Below are 16,611 nucleotides of genomic sequence, written 5' to 3'. Positions count from 1 at the left end.
TCCAAGGACCGGCAGAAGACTGGAAGGGCAAGACTGCTACCAGACCTGACCTGCAACTCTACTGTCTCACAGTTACCCAATACCTGGCCAATACCCCATAGCACTGCATGAACCCAACTTGCTGTAGACTCTTTGTTTAAATGTTATCTCAGCTGTGTATAAGTATAATTTTGTATTTAAATATATATTTTTAGATATATATATAGTGAATAAAGTCCCCCCTCTTGTAAAATATAAGGATATTATAAGTTACCGAGGAGTTTCATGACCATATAAAAACACGAGGCCGAAGGCCGAGTGTTTTAATACAGGTCATGGAACTCCAAGGTAACTTCTAATATCCTCATATTTTGCAACTGGGGCTACTTTATTTATTATAATACACAAATTTCAGTGAGTCATGTGACAGAAATGACATCAGAACTCACCGTTTATAACTGATGACATCAGAACTCACCGTTTATAAGGATATCATTTACAAGATATTCATGGCTTTTGTGTATTATATTTAAATATATTTTGCATTTCTAGTGTAACGCTTTATTAAATTCTCAGGCTTAACACAGCAAGCTTGATCCTAAAAAAACAATTACAAGTATGGGGTCCATTATCTGGAAACCCATTTTCCACAAAGCTCTGAATTACAAAAAAAGTTGTCTCGCATAGAATCCATTTTAATCAAATTAATTTAAAATGCAAAAAATGGTTTTGTTTTTTTTTTTAATAATAAAACAGTATCTTGTACTTGATCCTAAGATATAATTAATCCTTATTGGAGGCAAAACAGTCCTGTTGGTTGTATTTAGGGGGTTATTTATCAAAATCTGAAAACTTCTCCGAATTTTCTGAAAACTACTCCAACTAAATCCACACGGATTTCCCCCCCTTATTTATCAGTATATTTTCCCAAAAATTTCTTGTGCGGAAAAAAACCCCGAATACCGAAACTTTTTCGGTTTTGACGCCCAAATAACGCAACTTTTTTGTATTTGACGTCCGAATACCATGACTTTTTCGGATTTGACACCGAATAGCGCGACTTTTCCGGAAACCCAGCGAAGATCAGGCTATCTTCAGGGCATCTCCCATTGACTTCTACAGGAACTCCGCAGGTCTGAGTTGGAGTACTTTTTTATTCAGACTTTTAACACCCTCGTGGGGTTAATAATTCCCCTTTAAAAGGCCAATGAGAAAAAATTGGCCTTAAATAAATAAATAAATAAATAAATAATTTTCATGTTATTGAATAATTTACTTTAAATACAAATAGAGCCTCAAAAAATGAAGATCATGAAAGATTGTGGCCATGACTTCTTAATATCAAAGTCAAAGTCAAAGTTGATGACTAAAGTGCCTGTGGAACTCTCAGTCGGGCTCTGGGCCATAAGAAATCCCAAATGGCTTCATGTGACTTCCAGGCCTCTCATGTTTCTCCCTGAGATGCCCTTTGCTATTCTTTGCACTGCTGGTTCTGACAACAGGTACCATTAAAACAGACAGGGACAGACAGATATTGCTTTTTACAGTCATTATATGTGCAGGTATGGGATCCATTATCCGGAAACCCGTTATCTAGAAATCTTTGAACTACAGAAAGGCCATCTCCCATAGACTCTATTTTATCCAAATAATCCAATTTTTTTTAAAAAAAAATGATTTCCTTTTTCTGTGTAATAATAAAACAGTAGCTTGTACTTGATCCCAACTAAGATATAATTAATCCTTATTGGAGGCAAAACCAGCCTATTGGGTTTATTTAACGTTTATATGATTTTCTAGTCGACTTAAGGTATGAAGATCCAAAATACAGAAAGATCCCTTATCCGGAAAACACCAGGCTCCGTGCATTCTGGATAACAGGTCCCATACCTGTACAAATAAAATCATGTACATTTGTAATGTAAACTTAAAAAAATGCTGATAATTACATTTGCTTTCATTATTTTTAAGCCACCTCATTCTAACGAGCCTTAGAAATAAAGCTTAGCTATTGGGCACATAGATGTGGGACAGTCATACATATGACTATGGGATAACTCTGGCTACTGTGCAACCTGTACCAACTCATGAGCTGGGGTTGTCAATGTCTCACAGTTTGGCCATGGGTTTCTTTTCCAGCCCTTAAAGCATAAACTAAATTTGGCAGCTGTTGGAGATATAAGGGGAAAATGCGTATTTGATGGGCATTTGTTACAGAGGATTCAGTGCTGTTCATTCAAGCTCAAGATCACCCTGTAGCTGTGAAGTGCAGTTCTTGAATGGGGTCATTTAAGGTCATTTTGGGATTGAGTTTGACCACAGCCCATTTCAATAGATCTTGACTTTCCTCTACCTAAGAAAACAAGAATAAATGTCCATGTTGTGTCCAGAAGCATGGGTGCTCTAGCTGACCATTTAGGTTCCTCTTAATTACCTTAACCCAGTTAGACCGATCATTCCAGCTTCTGCCGATTTCTAACCCCATGCTGTTCATCCTGTTTTCTTTGTAGTCACTGAGCAAGAGACTAAAGTGCCCAAGAAAACCATCATCATGTAAGTGCCGCTTGTGTTCTTTGTACATGCATGTGTGTCTGCGCATCTTCTGCACGTTCTCCTAACATGATCCCATTGTACATCACATGCTGTCTTTCTGTGCTGCCGCCAGTTTAATGAGCCATTGCACGTGCTGAAATCTGTCATGGCGTTAAACGATGCACCCTTAATTTTCATCATCTGATTTATACATAGACCTAACAGATTTAATGCTTTGCCATCAGAGTAGCCTACATATTCCATGCTATAGAAACATCACAAGTACCAGCACATACATATTACACTGGCCTTCCGTGTGTATTCCCATGCAATTTACATTTTTGGTTTTCTTGAAGGCACACACTGTGGAGCTCATTTATAAACAGTGGGCAAATTTGCTCCTGGGCAGTAACCCATGGCAACCAATCAGATGATTGCTTTCACTGCTCAACCTGCAGCTGGCTGAAAAAAGCGAATCACTGATTGGTTGCTAAGGGTTACTGCCCAGGTGCAAATTTGCCCAGTGTTTATAAATGAGCCCCACAGACTTTTCAAAATACCAGATCCACCAATGTTCTTTTTTCTACAATTTTTTTCCCAAATTTTAAAATGTTACTGGTCCCAAACACTCAATCTGGTATAAGTCATCAGGATTGTTACTGACTTTTTGAGTTATTTGGGGAATGAATAAAGAAAATGGTTTACAGAGAAAGTATGGCAATAAACCACTGATATCTCAATATCAATTATCAATTATCAATTCTAAATATTTATTTCCTAAAAATAATTATCAAATATTCACTGTAGTTGGAATGCATGTTTATAGCTACAGCAACTTCTCTTAAAGTAGCACTAACTTGGCCAAGTTTAAAACTGTTAGAGGTTGACTTGTGCATTTTCAAATTTGTTTTTTTTTTCTGAAAGTCGATTACAAAAAAATCTCAAGCTCAGTTGAGTTTTTTCCACGGTTAAGTTTTTTTTTAACTCAAACATTGCATATTTAGGAGCTCTTAGACATGGGCCCAGACACACTCAATTCTTCTTTAAGGTCCTGTCCAATGACGCATGTAAGCGCCGAAAGCAGGTGGAATGCAGCATGTTGCATTCCATTTGCATTTACTGCTTACATGCGTCATTGGACGGGACCATAAAGAAGAATTGAGTTTGTCTGAGCCTGTGCTCAGGATTCGGGGGTTCAGCCAAATCCAAAACAGTGGATTTGATGCATCCCTAGAAAAAACTCAACTGTGGAAAAAAACTGAGTTTGAGATTTTTTTTGTAATCGACTTTCAGAAAAAAAAAAATTTGAAAATGCACAAGTCAACCTCTAACAGTTTTAAACTTGGCTGTGCTACTTAAAGAGAAGTTGCTGTAGCTATAAACATGCACCCCAACTATAGTGAATATTTGATAAATATTTTTGGGAAATAAATATTTTCTGATTGAAACAGAATGCAGGGGAGCACAACCCAAAATGCTTGTGTCCAAGAGCCCGAAGAAGAAATTTGAACCAAATGTGCTTATTGCCTCGAAAACCACATTATTCCATTCATTAAAAAAAATCTAATTTTAAAATAGCTTGCGTGTTAAAAATATACCTCCCGTCGACTTCTCTAGATTTCTATAGAAACTATAGTTTTTAGCCTACAATTTTTTTCATTTGAGTTTTTGAGACAATTTCAATAATTCAAGTGCAGATCATTTAAAAATATTCACAATCGTCATTTTTCTCTGCGATTTTCTCAGAAATAGTCTTGCAAATTTGAATAAATCAGCCCCATAGACTTCAGACTCCAAATATTCTTCCATAAAACTTTAGTGCCTGAACAATCCAGTAAAGTTTCCAGTGAGGCTCCCTTACAGTTGGGTTAAGTGAACAGAATATGAACATGGTGCAACAGTTCCAGCTGTAATAAATAGGGCTGTAGGAGATATAGGCACAGTTTTCAAGGAAGACATAAAATTAAGATTTCAGCAAGGCTTGAAGACTCCAATCTACATTCAAACAAATGGACAGATCAGTTTGTGTCTAAATGGAAAGAGGAATCAGAATTCTTGAGTTTAGTCAAAGAATTTTTGCATTGCTTTTGAGAAACTTGTGCAATGCGAGAAATGGTAAATACCCGAGAGCAAAAAATGATGCTAGAAACTTTCCGCATTGTTTATCATGTACAGATATGCAGTGAGTATTGTTGAGAAGAATTTCCGAATTCTGTTAAATTTGCCCTTTAACGTTTATCGATCAGGGCTGGCTAATTCTGCGAGCAGAAGCCATTTTTTATTCATATAAATAATTTTCTGTAAAATTATTAGCAGGAAAATAAAACCCGCTTGGTTCCTTCAAGAATAAATCACTGACTCGTAAAGAAGTACATGAATGGCATTGGGTAATCAATTGTTGAAATTGTATTTAAACTAAGGCCATTGTTATGTTGTCAGGATTCATCAATTGAGAGAAGGAAATGGCTTTCTGACGGCAACAAAATAAGCATTTAATGTTTGCACTAAAACATCCCCTAAACAGGTCCCCAGGCATGGAAAGCTAAACAGTATTTACAAATAGAACAAGTTGTTTGTAATGTACAATGGATTTAAAGGAAATTGCACCATTTCCACTGTCATTCAACAAATGATAATAACACATCCAATGCCTCCTTTCAGTTATCCCTTTGAGCAACAGATTATTATGATTCATCTCATGCAGAACTTCATTTCATACGTTCTCATTTTTGATTGTCTACAACACTCAAGTAAATGGTCGTCTCTCCTTGACCTGAATATTGCCCGGAAACGCTGTATTGTCTCCCAACAGCCATAGAATTTCTAAATAAACATGCAAGATGGGACTAAGACTAAGATGCTCTTAGACTGGAAGAAGGGAGATTTCCCCATGAGTAATTGAATAGGTAGAGAATGGAGTTCTCTAATAAGTGATTCCTTAGTGAGGTGCAAAAACAGTTTCAATGTCAGAAATGATATCATTATGATTTGTTACACATTTGAAAGTGATCTGAGAGGAAATGTTTCCATCTGAAAGGAAGAACTGCTTAGCATCCTCAAGATTTTTGGTTGCCTTCCTTTTGGATCACATTGTAGAACATTCATGAGGTCATATTTAATAGTTCCCGAGTGCCTGTCTTCCACTAGTGACTGAATAGAGAAATTCTCCAGATATCCATTATATTAGCCCATATTATACTGAACACTGCACTATACCCTAGTGCTGTAGTTGTCAAAAAGTGGAAGACCTTGGGTCTAACCATTGGGTCTAGTCCTCACAACAAAATAACAGATACAGGAAAATTACCTGGAAATAAAGATGACACCGTTTTATGGCAACACTATATGCGTAAGGCTACCTCTGTTTTTGGTACTTCATTAAATCGCTGCTTGACTTTGCATTAAGACAAAAATACAAATAATGTAGAAATTATCAGATGAAATAATTGGGCTGACATAAGTTCCCAAGACAGCATTACCTTAAATATCACATTTTCCATAAATACATTTGTGCTTTATTTGTGTTTTTAACTACAAAATTGTATGTGTGTGTGCCATTAGTCCAGCATGATGAAATCAGTGTTAAGATTCACTTGACTAACCTAGCATGGGGGACATGTGACTGGCGTATCCTGCAAACTTTAATTTGCACATTTACATCATTAGAGAGGAGACAATAACTACTGTGGTGAAAAGTCCAAGAATGAGGCGCCGACCTGGATTTTCTCCTTCACGTCCTGCCTCTGCATCCCCATCAAGGCAACCAAGATCTGAAGTGTCAACACCAGAACCTCAATTTGTATCCAGAGCCAAACAGTTTGTTCATAGGCCTGAACAAGAAACCAGAAAGACCGTGCTCCCTACACTATTTGTGACGGAACCAGAAGATGAGCGAGGGGCACATTCCCGAGTGGAAGAACAAAAGACCAGGTACTTTGAAGTGGAGGAAATTATTGAATTTAAGGTAAAAAAATCTCAGCTGCCACCTAGAAAAAGAGGAACATCACCAGCCAAACCAGAGAAAGATGATTTCAGTGGAAGGAAGTTCACACGACCAAGACGTCCCCCTCATGATGATCCCAACACAAACAACTCTAATAACAAATCAGTGGAAGAATCAAAAGCTTCACTTACTTCTTGTGGTTTAACGGATACTGATATCACATCAATGGATTATGGACTTATAGAGGAGGGTTCCAATTTAGATGATAACCTACATTTACAGTGTGTTTCAGAAGAGGACGATGACTGCTTCTCAAATGATGTTGCTGCTACCACTGGATATTCTGCTGTACAGCACAGAAATAGTCCTATTCAAACAGAAACTAAAATGGAACTTGGGGTTTCAGATGCAGTAGAAAGTTCATCATTAGCTAGCAAAGAAAATGTTTCTGAATCAGAAAATTTAGAGCAAGAGATACCCTTTGAAGTAGAAGATGTCATTGTTGAAGAGCCATCAGAAGAAGAAGACGATGACCTAAAAAACAGAGATAGAAAAATTCTCACTTGTGATGGGAAAGTTCTGACATTTGAAGACCTTGAAGACTATGTTCCAGGCCAAGGAGAGACTTATGGATGTGATGAAAATGACCCAAATATAACCAAAGAGGAACCTTGCGAAATCTCTGTCCTACAGGCTGAAATTAATGAGCCAACAATCGGCAAGCCTGTGTTGTTAAATGTGGGAAGACCCATGGTACCAAAACCAAGGCAAAGCTTTTTTCATAACTTTAAAGAAAACATTACTGGTGGAATATTTATGGCAGCATCAAGGATGAGCAGGATGAATTTAATGGGATCCTCAAATGTTTCTTTCAGTATGAATGAAACCTCCATGGCTGGGGCTAGCATGAGTACTCCATCTTCTGCATTGCCTTCATTCAACATTAAGCCTTCCTACTGCACAGAAGTCCAACGTTCTGTAGACAATGGACCACCAAGCTTTAAAACAGAGGTTTCTACCAGGACCTTGAGCTATGGAACTCTTGGAGAAACTGTGACATTGCATATTAGTAAAAAGGATCCTTCCCATAGTTAAGGCAGGGGAATAAATACAGGGGATGGTGCACAAAAAGGAAGGATGTATACTAATGCAGTCTTAAAGGGAACACTATTGCATTTACATTAAATACATCAAATATCATTATGAAAGTGTCATTCCATAGTAAAACTATGATGAGCTAGCAGGTAATAAGCTTAATAATATCTTACAGTTTGTGCCAACAGATTATTCTCCTCCTTCTAATGAAGAGTATTATTTTATGGTAGATACCTCACCATACCTTTACTTACTATTCACTGTCATGTGTATATGACTCAACTGCAATTGTGAAAATGAAAATCTGTGTTTACATAAACACATTCGATAGTGACGTTAGCAGATGTGATTATGAAGTCAGTGCTTTGAGCACTGCCAAATTCTGCCGTGATATAAAATAATTCTACAGAAAATAAAAGAAAGTCAACATGCTGGACCATTGCCATCAACACAGCATGATGTATTTTGGTCCAAATCAACACTGAATAACTAAAGTGTCATAATTAAAAATAGTTAAAGGGTAACATCAAAAAATGAGACATGACCCTTATTTATCCCTTATTTATAGAATGTCATCGTTTTAAGGTTCATGTATGAAACATCTTCAATTGACAGAGTTTTTGCTATGTACTTTGTCAAGTAAACGGCTGTTTTGGAAGAGGCTTCTTTAATTTGTCCCTCTTCCAACTGAGGCTTAACCATAGCATTAGGAATATGTTCTACTGAGAAAATAGAATCTGAATGTACAATGAACAGTTGGCACATCAATCCTGTAACAAGGGGACTGTGACAGTTCCATTTTAACACGTTTTCAAAGTGACAAGCTTGCCGTTAATGTTGTAGATGATTTGAATGTTTGTATGGTGTATTGTAGTTTTCAGAAGCATGTACTTTAATTTTCTAGTTTTTATTTATTAACTCCCCCCATAAACATTTCAGTTGAAGATGTTTGTGAAACATTGACCTCTGTAGATTGCTAATAGTATAATGTCCAGTTAATCTAAGAAAGAGACAGTGGTTGTGAACCATACTGTATTGTTTGAGGTCTGCTTACTTTTTTTCCCCTTTGAATGGGGGGTTAGTTGCACAGTATTAAATGTATTTAAAGGGCTGGTCTTTATATTTTTGGACTTCCAGATGAAGATTCATGTTTATAGAGACAGTGGGTAGAATGAGATCATTATTAGACAGTGCCTTGACTTGAAACATGGATCATGTTGTACTTCTTGTCTAAATAAATGTTGGCTGCTTATTAAATGCACCAAAAGTCCTCTGGTGGCTCCTTGTTTTCTTTTTAACTGGTAGGAAGACCCTAGTTCCTTACATATCTCGCTTATATTTGATATAAATAGACAGATCAAAAAGTCAATTCTCAGACACATGAAACATTGACCTCCGGCTCCGATTCAAAAAGAATATCAGATAAAAATTTGATTTACGTGACCAGGGCAGCTGCATTCAGACGAGGACCTGGTCTTTGTTTTATGTTTTATTCAGCAAGAAAAGACATATAATAAAGAGCCATCAACATCTGGTAAAATATATCCTTATAAACAGTGATAGTGATGTCATCAGTTATAATAGTGATGTCATTTCTGTCACATGACTGAAACCTGTTTATTAGAAAAAATAATGTACCCCCTGTACATATCGGGATATTAGAAGTCGCCTTCAAGTTCCATAACCTGAATAAAAGTGCTCAACATGTGGCCTTGTGCCGTTTATGACCACATGGAACTCCTTGGTGACTTCTAATATCCTTCTGTAAATAATTAGGGATGTCACTTCTATCATATGACTCCTTGAATCCTATTTGTTCTTAAAAAAAAAACAGATTGCAAATGCCTTGCTGTAAATAATGATGGTATTAGATTCCACTGAGGAGTGTGATGACCAGTATGAAAAGAACTCAACCTGTGGCCTAGTGCAAGATGGTCATGGAACTTTTTGTCACTTATAATATTCATATCTTCAATGTATGTAAGGGCTGTATTGCTCCATATACAAATCCTTTGGTTATTTTAGAGCTCATTGCTGATCAGTAACAGGTATGGGATGCGTTAGCTGGAAACCTGTTATCCAGTAAGCTTTGAATTATGGAAAGGCCTCCCATAGAGTTTATTTTAATGAAATAATTAAATTTTTTATCTCTAGTAATAAAACAGTACCTTGTACTTCAACCCAACTTAGATCATTAATCCTTATTGGAGGCAAAACAAACCTATTGTGTTTAAATAATGTTTAAATGATTTTTTAGTAGACTTATGGTATGAAGATTCAACTTACATAAAGACCCCTTATCTGGAAAACCCCAGGTACTGAGCATTCTAGATAAAAGGTCCCATACCTGTACAATATTACTTGGGGTTCTTGAATGTTCCATTTTTTTCCAGAAATAAATGTTTCCATGACAACAACTCATAAAGAGTTCTAAGTACAGTAAATAATGATCATATGATCATTTATTATGTTTACCGTTGATGTTGATTCACTTCTATACACAGTAAGAACAGCTTTTGAATGTGGACATTGCTTCTATACCTATATATCGGCATGCACACACGTCAGTGAAATTGACATATACATAGAATTATATTATTTTGTAATCATTTAAATAGCACCAACATACACACCATGGTTGATTTAATCAGGAGCTAATTATCCTGCCTGTTTGGATTTGGATTATGAAGAAAACCCAGAGGAAGCCCTAGCAGATGCAAAGAGAACATACAAACTACTCAAAGATAATGTCCTAGTTGGAATCAAACACTGGGCTCAGTGCTGCAAAGCCATCCAAGCGCACATGTTCTGTATCAGGTATCTCCAACCATCAGTTGCCCAGGTCATTGGCCTACAACTTCTTCCCTGAAGGGACTAAAGTTCAGGCTGCACATTACTACTTTGCACACATTATTTTTTCCTGCCCAGGAAAGCTCTATAGAGAAATAATATACCGAGTGATGTAACTGTGACTGCTGCATACCACTATGTGGTGGATATAGGTGGTAAGACAGCAGATGCATATCTAGTAGAAGTAAAGCTAGAGCAACTGGACTTGCTGAGTAATCATTGAAGACACTTCACTACTCATCCGAGCAGCTTCTTCAGTACAACTGACTGGTTTGGGAAGTCCTCGGCATATAAACTCTTCCACTAATCCAATCACAATGGCGCAGTGTAACTATCCTATGAGGTGACAAGTGAAACTCACCGGTCAGTTGAACTGAAGAAGCTGCTCGGATGAGTAGTGAAGTGTCTTCAATGATTACTCAGCAAGTCCAGTTGCTCTAGATTTACTTCTGCTAGCTATACCATGACCTGGATGAATGAAAACCTTCATAGACAGCAAATGCGTGTTCCTCGTAATTCTAATGGTTTTCAGGTGGTTTTTGGGTTGAAGGAGGTTCTTCAAATTTTCTTAGCATTACTATACTCAGCTTCTACAGTTATGAAATAGGTAATGCCACTGTCCTAAACATAATAGCAACACCCTTAGAGCACCTGATACTCCCTGTATGTGCATCCCAGTGACATCATTTCACAAGAAAAAGAAGAGTTAAGAGTTCAGGAGCCACTAGGGGCTTAATATTCATGTCCAATGGAAGTAAACAACGGCATCAAACAGGGGTAAGCCATGGGATCATCCTACACCTCCCCCACCCCTGCAGCCCTCACTGCCCACACATACAGGCACTGTGCTCCTGCCCATTATAATATTAATGACTCTCAAAGCTATTTTAAAGGGCAATCTATCTTAACATTCTTTTTATGGTGGCCATAAACCGTGGTGCAATGTTTGGTTTAGGTCCCTCTCCAAATACATATTTCCTAATGACCATCCACTCCTTCCATCCCAGTTCTTTTTACACTTTTTAGTTCTCCTTTCTTTTTTTTTCCATCCCAGTTGTTTTTACACTTTTTAGTTCTCCTTTTTAAAAACATTTGGTTGGACCCCAATAACTCCAGTACCAGTGTTTTAGATATTTAATACGGCTGTGCTCATCATTCAGCCATAGTTCCTTGAAGATCTAGTACAGTAAACACACATTTGGCCCAAATCTCACCCTAACTGTTGGGCTTCTTCCCAAATCAACCCATAAGTGACCCTTAAGCTGAGCATCCTTTCCAGAAAACGAGGATTGCAAAGTCTTAAATAAATTCTCACAGGTTATTTCCTACTCCCGTGCAGGTCACTTAGTTAATTAATGTAAATAGAGCGTTTAATGAATACAATTTAAGCAATTGGGCAAGGTCACTATGAGTCAGCCATGTGTATCTTGCAAGTTGATGGCACTGAGACTGCATGAAATTGCAATTAGATTCCCAATATCTCTGCTACCTGGAAATAGCCGTGTGAGATGTGCTACCGAAACAGAATCAGAAGGGAGAAAATAGCAACTGGCTTTAATATCAAAACAGACACAAGGCTTTCAGAATTGTCAAGTGTAACACAAGGGGCTAATATTTGGCTTGAACCTCTAATCTCATAGCAATGTTATGTTATGAGAAGCCAGGAGTATAACAGACACTATGGGGATTATTTATTTAAAAGCGAAAAATTCTAGTTTTGTTTACTATAAAATCCAAATTTTTAGTGGAAAAAAAACTTGATTTTTTTGTGATTTTGATCCCCTGAGGATGGAAAAATTCTGAATCCAAAAATCCGACATCTCAGATCTGGCGAGGTTGTATATAAGTCAATGGGAGAAATCCCACAGATATCCTGATCTGCGCTGGGTTTCTTGCAAAAATACAAAGATTTTGTGGTTTTCAGGCAAAAATCTGAAAAAATTTGATTTTTTGGCCAGAAAATCCGAAAAATTTCTACGATTCGAATTTTCGGCCCTTTTTCACAATTTTTTTTTCCCGACCTGAAATTGTTCAGGAAAATGTATTGATAAATAAAGGGAAATAACATGTGCAGATTTGATCGGAGTATATTTCAGAAAATAGTGAGATAAATTCGGATTTTGATAAATAACCCCCTATAACTGGGTTTTCACTATTAATGACCCCCCCATGCACTTCATCCAGAAAAATCCAACCTATTATAATAAAGATAAAGTCGATTTTTGGAACACATTTTTGAATTAGGGAAGAGTACAATGAAGGGAAGCAACAGTGATATATATATATATATATATATTTTTTTTTTTTGCTTTTTTTTTTGCACCTGTGGGCTAAATGATCCCCAGACACCTACTGCACCAATGGTATGGAAGATTCTTTGATTTACTATACTATAAGTGGGTTATTTATCAAAGTCCAATTTTATCTCAACATTTTCTGCTACAAAGTCCGATCAAATCCGCTTGGGTTTTTTTATGCTTATTTATTATTGCATTTTCCCGAAAAATTTGCTTTGTGGGAAAAATCAGATTTTTTCGGATTTTTCACCTGAAAACTCTGATTTCTTATGTTTTTTTGCCGGAAAACTCGGGGTATTGCACAAAACCCAGCGCACATCAAAAAATCATTGGGACTTCTTTCATTGACTTCTATGCAACCTCGACAGGTCTGAGATTCCGGATTTTCTAATTTGGACTTTTCCATTCTCGGGGTTTAATAAATTCCGAAAAATTCGTGATTTTTTTTAAAGTCCAATTTTATATAAAAAAAAATCACAAATTTTTTCGAGATGTTTGCATTCAGAGTTTAGTAAATAGCCCCCTAAATCTGTTTTTCATATACTTAATTCACATAGAAAACAAAGATCAGAAATACGTGAGAAGAAAAATATGAAATTTAATAGGAAAATTAATAGGAAAAAAGGAACCAACAGCTGGATCTGGATGAAAGGATCCAATTCTCCTCAGTGGTGTAACTAGCCATGGACAGGCCTGGGGTACATTGTGCCAGATCCACCACTGGAATCTTGCACTGGCGCCCTCCCTACATACACACCAATGAATTTCCCTTGTTTAGCCACCCGCAGAATGCTTTATTATGGCTCCAGTGGGCCCCAAAGGGGTGTGGTGACAAGTACAATCACAGCACCTGCACCCCTAGTAGTTACACCACAGATTCTCCTGGTTCTGTGACAGAAATATAAAACTGATGGCGTTGATTTTCCAATTTCTATGATTTCTTTCTGTAGTGTACCTTAATGCACTACAGTATTCATTAAAGTATATATTCCCATTAAGCTACAAATAATTAGGTACGTACATGGGCACAAAGTTGCAACCATTAATGCTATATACAGTACTTAGCACATGGATCTACCTGCAATCTCAGCACTAAACTTGCTGCCGATTTATACTTATTTCAAGTTAGGGGCAACACATAGACCATTTGGGAGGGAGCCCTGTTAGCCTATTTCTGGTGAGCACTCTATTGAATATCAGAGGCACATTTTTTGAGCAATAACATATTTTTACTAGTATTCTATCATAAATGAACCCAACGCATAAATTATATAATTAGTGAGGTCACGGTGGGCTAAGTATGACAGAATAAAAACAAGAACATGTTATTGTGGGTAAAACTTAATGCATTGCTGATTTTTGTGTTTTACACTTCGCCCTAAAATTTGGACCCTTGAAGCCACATTTTGTATGGATAGGAATGATACGGAATCTAAGTCCAGCTAGGAGAGGGTAAGGGCAGAGACACACAAGAATATAAAGGGAGAATAGTCGCCAGGTAACAAAATTCCTCTTAGGCGAATAATCTCCCCGAACTGCCTCCCCGCCGGCAGGATAGCCCTCTTGAGGCAACTTCAGAAAACGACATGATCTGAGTGCCATCTCACAGGAGATTTCGATTCTAGACGGCAGGGAGGCAGTTCGGGGAGATTAGTCACCCTAAGAAGAGGCCCGAATCTTCTGATCTGTCTCTGCCCTAATAGTTGGTTGTTTGGAAGCTCAGAAAGGTGAGAAAGGGAGAAAGGTGAAGAAGGCTGGGTCTTTATTTGAATAGCAATTAAATGGAAGACAAATGAGCACCACAGTACAGAGAGGTCAGCAGAATTAGAGTAGAGGCCTTGAGATCTGGCAAGATGAAATTTGCTACATAATTGGTTAGTGTGTTGTAGTCAGTATTGTTACAACCTGTTGGGACAGGACCTGAGAAAGGCCATAGAGCAATGGGAACATGTGAGAAATATTCAGTGTATGAGAATATGGAAGAGATATAGAGTAGAGACGGCATAGTCCAATTCAAACCTTTAATAAATAGGTCATTGTTGGTCATTGCCGACATCATGATGACGACATGGATAGAAGAGGCAGGGAAGGAACCACAGGAGATGGAAAAGAATGGAAGGAATGGTGTCAAGCTGATCAGTGGCTGGAGGAAAAAAATAAATAAAAGTGCTTTGCAATAAAAGTAATTAAAATACTAAAAAAATATATATTTATTCAGGGTGATTGTGAATCTGTGGGTTCTAAGGGAATATCCCCTGAATGTAACTGTATCATCAATATCATATCAATGACTTTATCAATCAATATCAAATGACTGTAGTTATTGATATAGTTATTTACAGTATATGTTCCTATATTAAACCAGGTCTGGAGGGCTCCATCAGGGCTTCACTGGAACGAGCAGATCAGGAGATAAGACAAGTTCTCCAGAAGCTAGTAGATACACCAATGCCACCTCATCTGGAAACTCCCAAAAGTCTGGAGACGAAGAAATCCGCAGCTGTCCAATCTTCAATAGAAGAACGCAAAGCAATGGACATGTTTAGAGATGCCAACACACAGACGCCAGAAGACCAAGGTATGTTTCATATGACTCCTGTCCCAGACATCCAGTGCTCGGAGCAAAACTGTCCTTAAGTGTTTGTATTAATACTTTGTAGCCCTTTGTTTATGTTATAAATCCCTGGCCATATGTTTGTACGAGTTCTGTATCCAGTTTGGCACAAAGTACTGGCAAATTGCCACTGGGGCCCAACGGGTTATACAAACACTTCAAATATTCTTGTGCTAAATAATCACTTGAGATACAAACTCCTGTTATTGTCTGTGCCTGAGAGACTCGTCGTTGACAGGTGAAGAGAAGAAACACGTTGAACAGAAGGAAACGACAGAAACACATGAACTCCCGACGGCTTCCCAAAAAGAGAACGCGCCTGGGGCCCCGGAGCTTCACATTCCCATCAGGTAAAGGGAACTTTGTGTTTTCTACATTCTAAGTGAGGAGATGTCAAAATGATGTCCTTTTAGGCTGATTGTTTAGGCTGAGTTTTATACTGGTTTTAGGAATTCTGTGGATATGGTCCAAAGATAGTGGGATAACTTGGTTTAATAGAAGAAGACTTACCCCAGAAAACTAGTAAAAGTCTCAACGTTTGTACCAGGTCTAATAACCCAGTGCAGCCAACTAGATGTCTGCTTTCAAACAGTTGACCAGTAAAATGTGTCTGCTGAGCAGTAATTGGTTGCTATGGGTTACTAGACCTGGTAGAAGCTTTTATTCATCATATAATTCATTTTACATCATTACTGCTGTCCATTCAAGCATATTTTCCACAAGGAAGGGCATGTCCTTCTAGGTCAGGTCTTGTGTTTGCGTGAAAATTTACACTTTAGGGGGGTTATTTATCAAAGTCTGAATTTATCTCAATATTTTCTGGAAAAAACCCAGACCAAATCTTTATTTGGTCGAAAACGCAGATTTTTATAGATTTTTTGCCTGAAACCCCAAAAAACTTCGGATTATTGCACGAAACCCAGCGCAGATCAAAAAATCTTTGGGACTTCTCCCATTGAGTTTTATGCAACCCCAACAGGTCTAAGATGCCGGATTTTCGGATTTGGACTTTTCCATCCTCAGGTATAACAAATTCAGACAAATTTGTGATTTTTTTTTTTCCACTAAAATTTTTTTTTAGAGTTTAAACTAAAATAACACAAATTTTCGGGTTTTTGCCATTCTGAGTTTAGTAAATAACCCCCTAGGTGTCCGTCCATGAAAGCCAAAGATTAATTATAAGTCTCCAGCACAGATTCCCCCTCAGCTCTCCCCAACCACAAAAATGACACCCCTCAGAATGGTTCATACCAATAAGAGGATAGGGTGGTGACATAAATTGTAGAGGTGTGACCATGAGA

At 37.6% G+C, this 16,611-nt stretch overlaps 1 protein-coding gene across 1 annotated transcript in view; it reads left to right on the top strand.

Moving 5' to 3' along the window:
* The window catches only part of LOC108718692 (obscurin), a 235,192-nt gene that overhangs the window by 183,627 nt on the left and 34,954 nt on the right, over positions 1-16,611 (top strand). Inside the window, exons 110-111 of the mRNA XM_041565749.1 lie at positions 15,062-15,274; positions 15,549-15,660. Of these exons, the coding sequence (XP_041421683.1) occupies positions 15,062-15,274; positions 15,549-15,660 (325 nt within the window). The remainder of the gene's footprint in view (positions 1-15,061; positions 15,275-15,548; positions 15,661-16,611) is intronic.

Source organism: Xenopus laevis, chromosome 6L (genome assembly GCF_017654675.1).
Source record: "Xenopus laevis strain J_2021 chromosome 6L, Xenopus_laevis_v10.1, whole genome shotgun sequence".
Taxonomy (NCBI): Eukaryota; Metazoa; Chordata; class Amphibia; order Anura; family Pipidae; genus Xenopus; species Xenopus laevis.
This window is presented reverse-complemented; position numbering and strand designations above follow the sequence as displayed.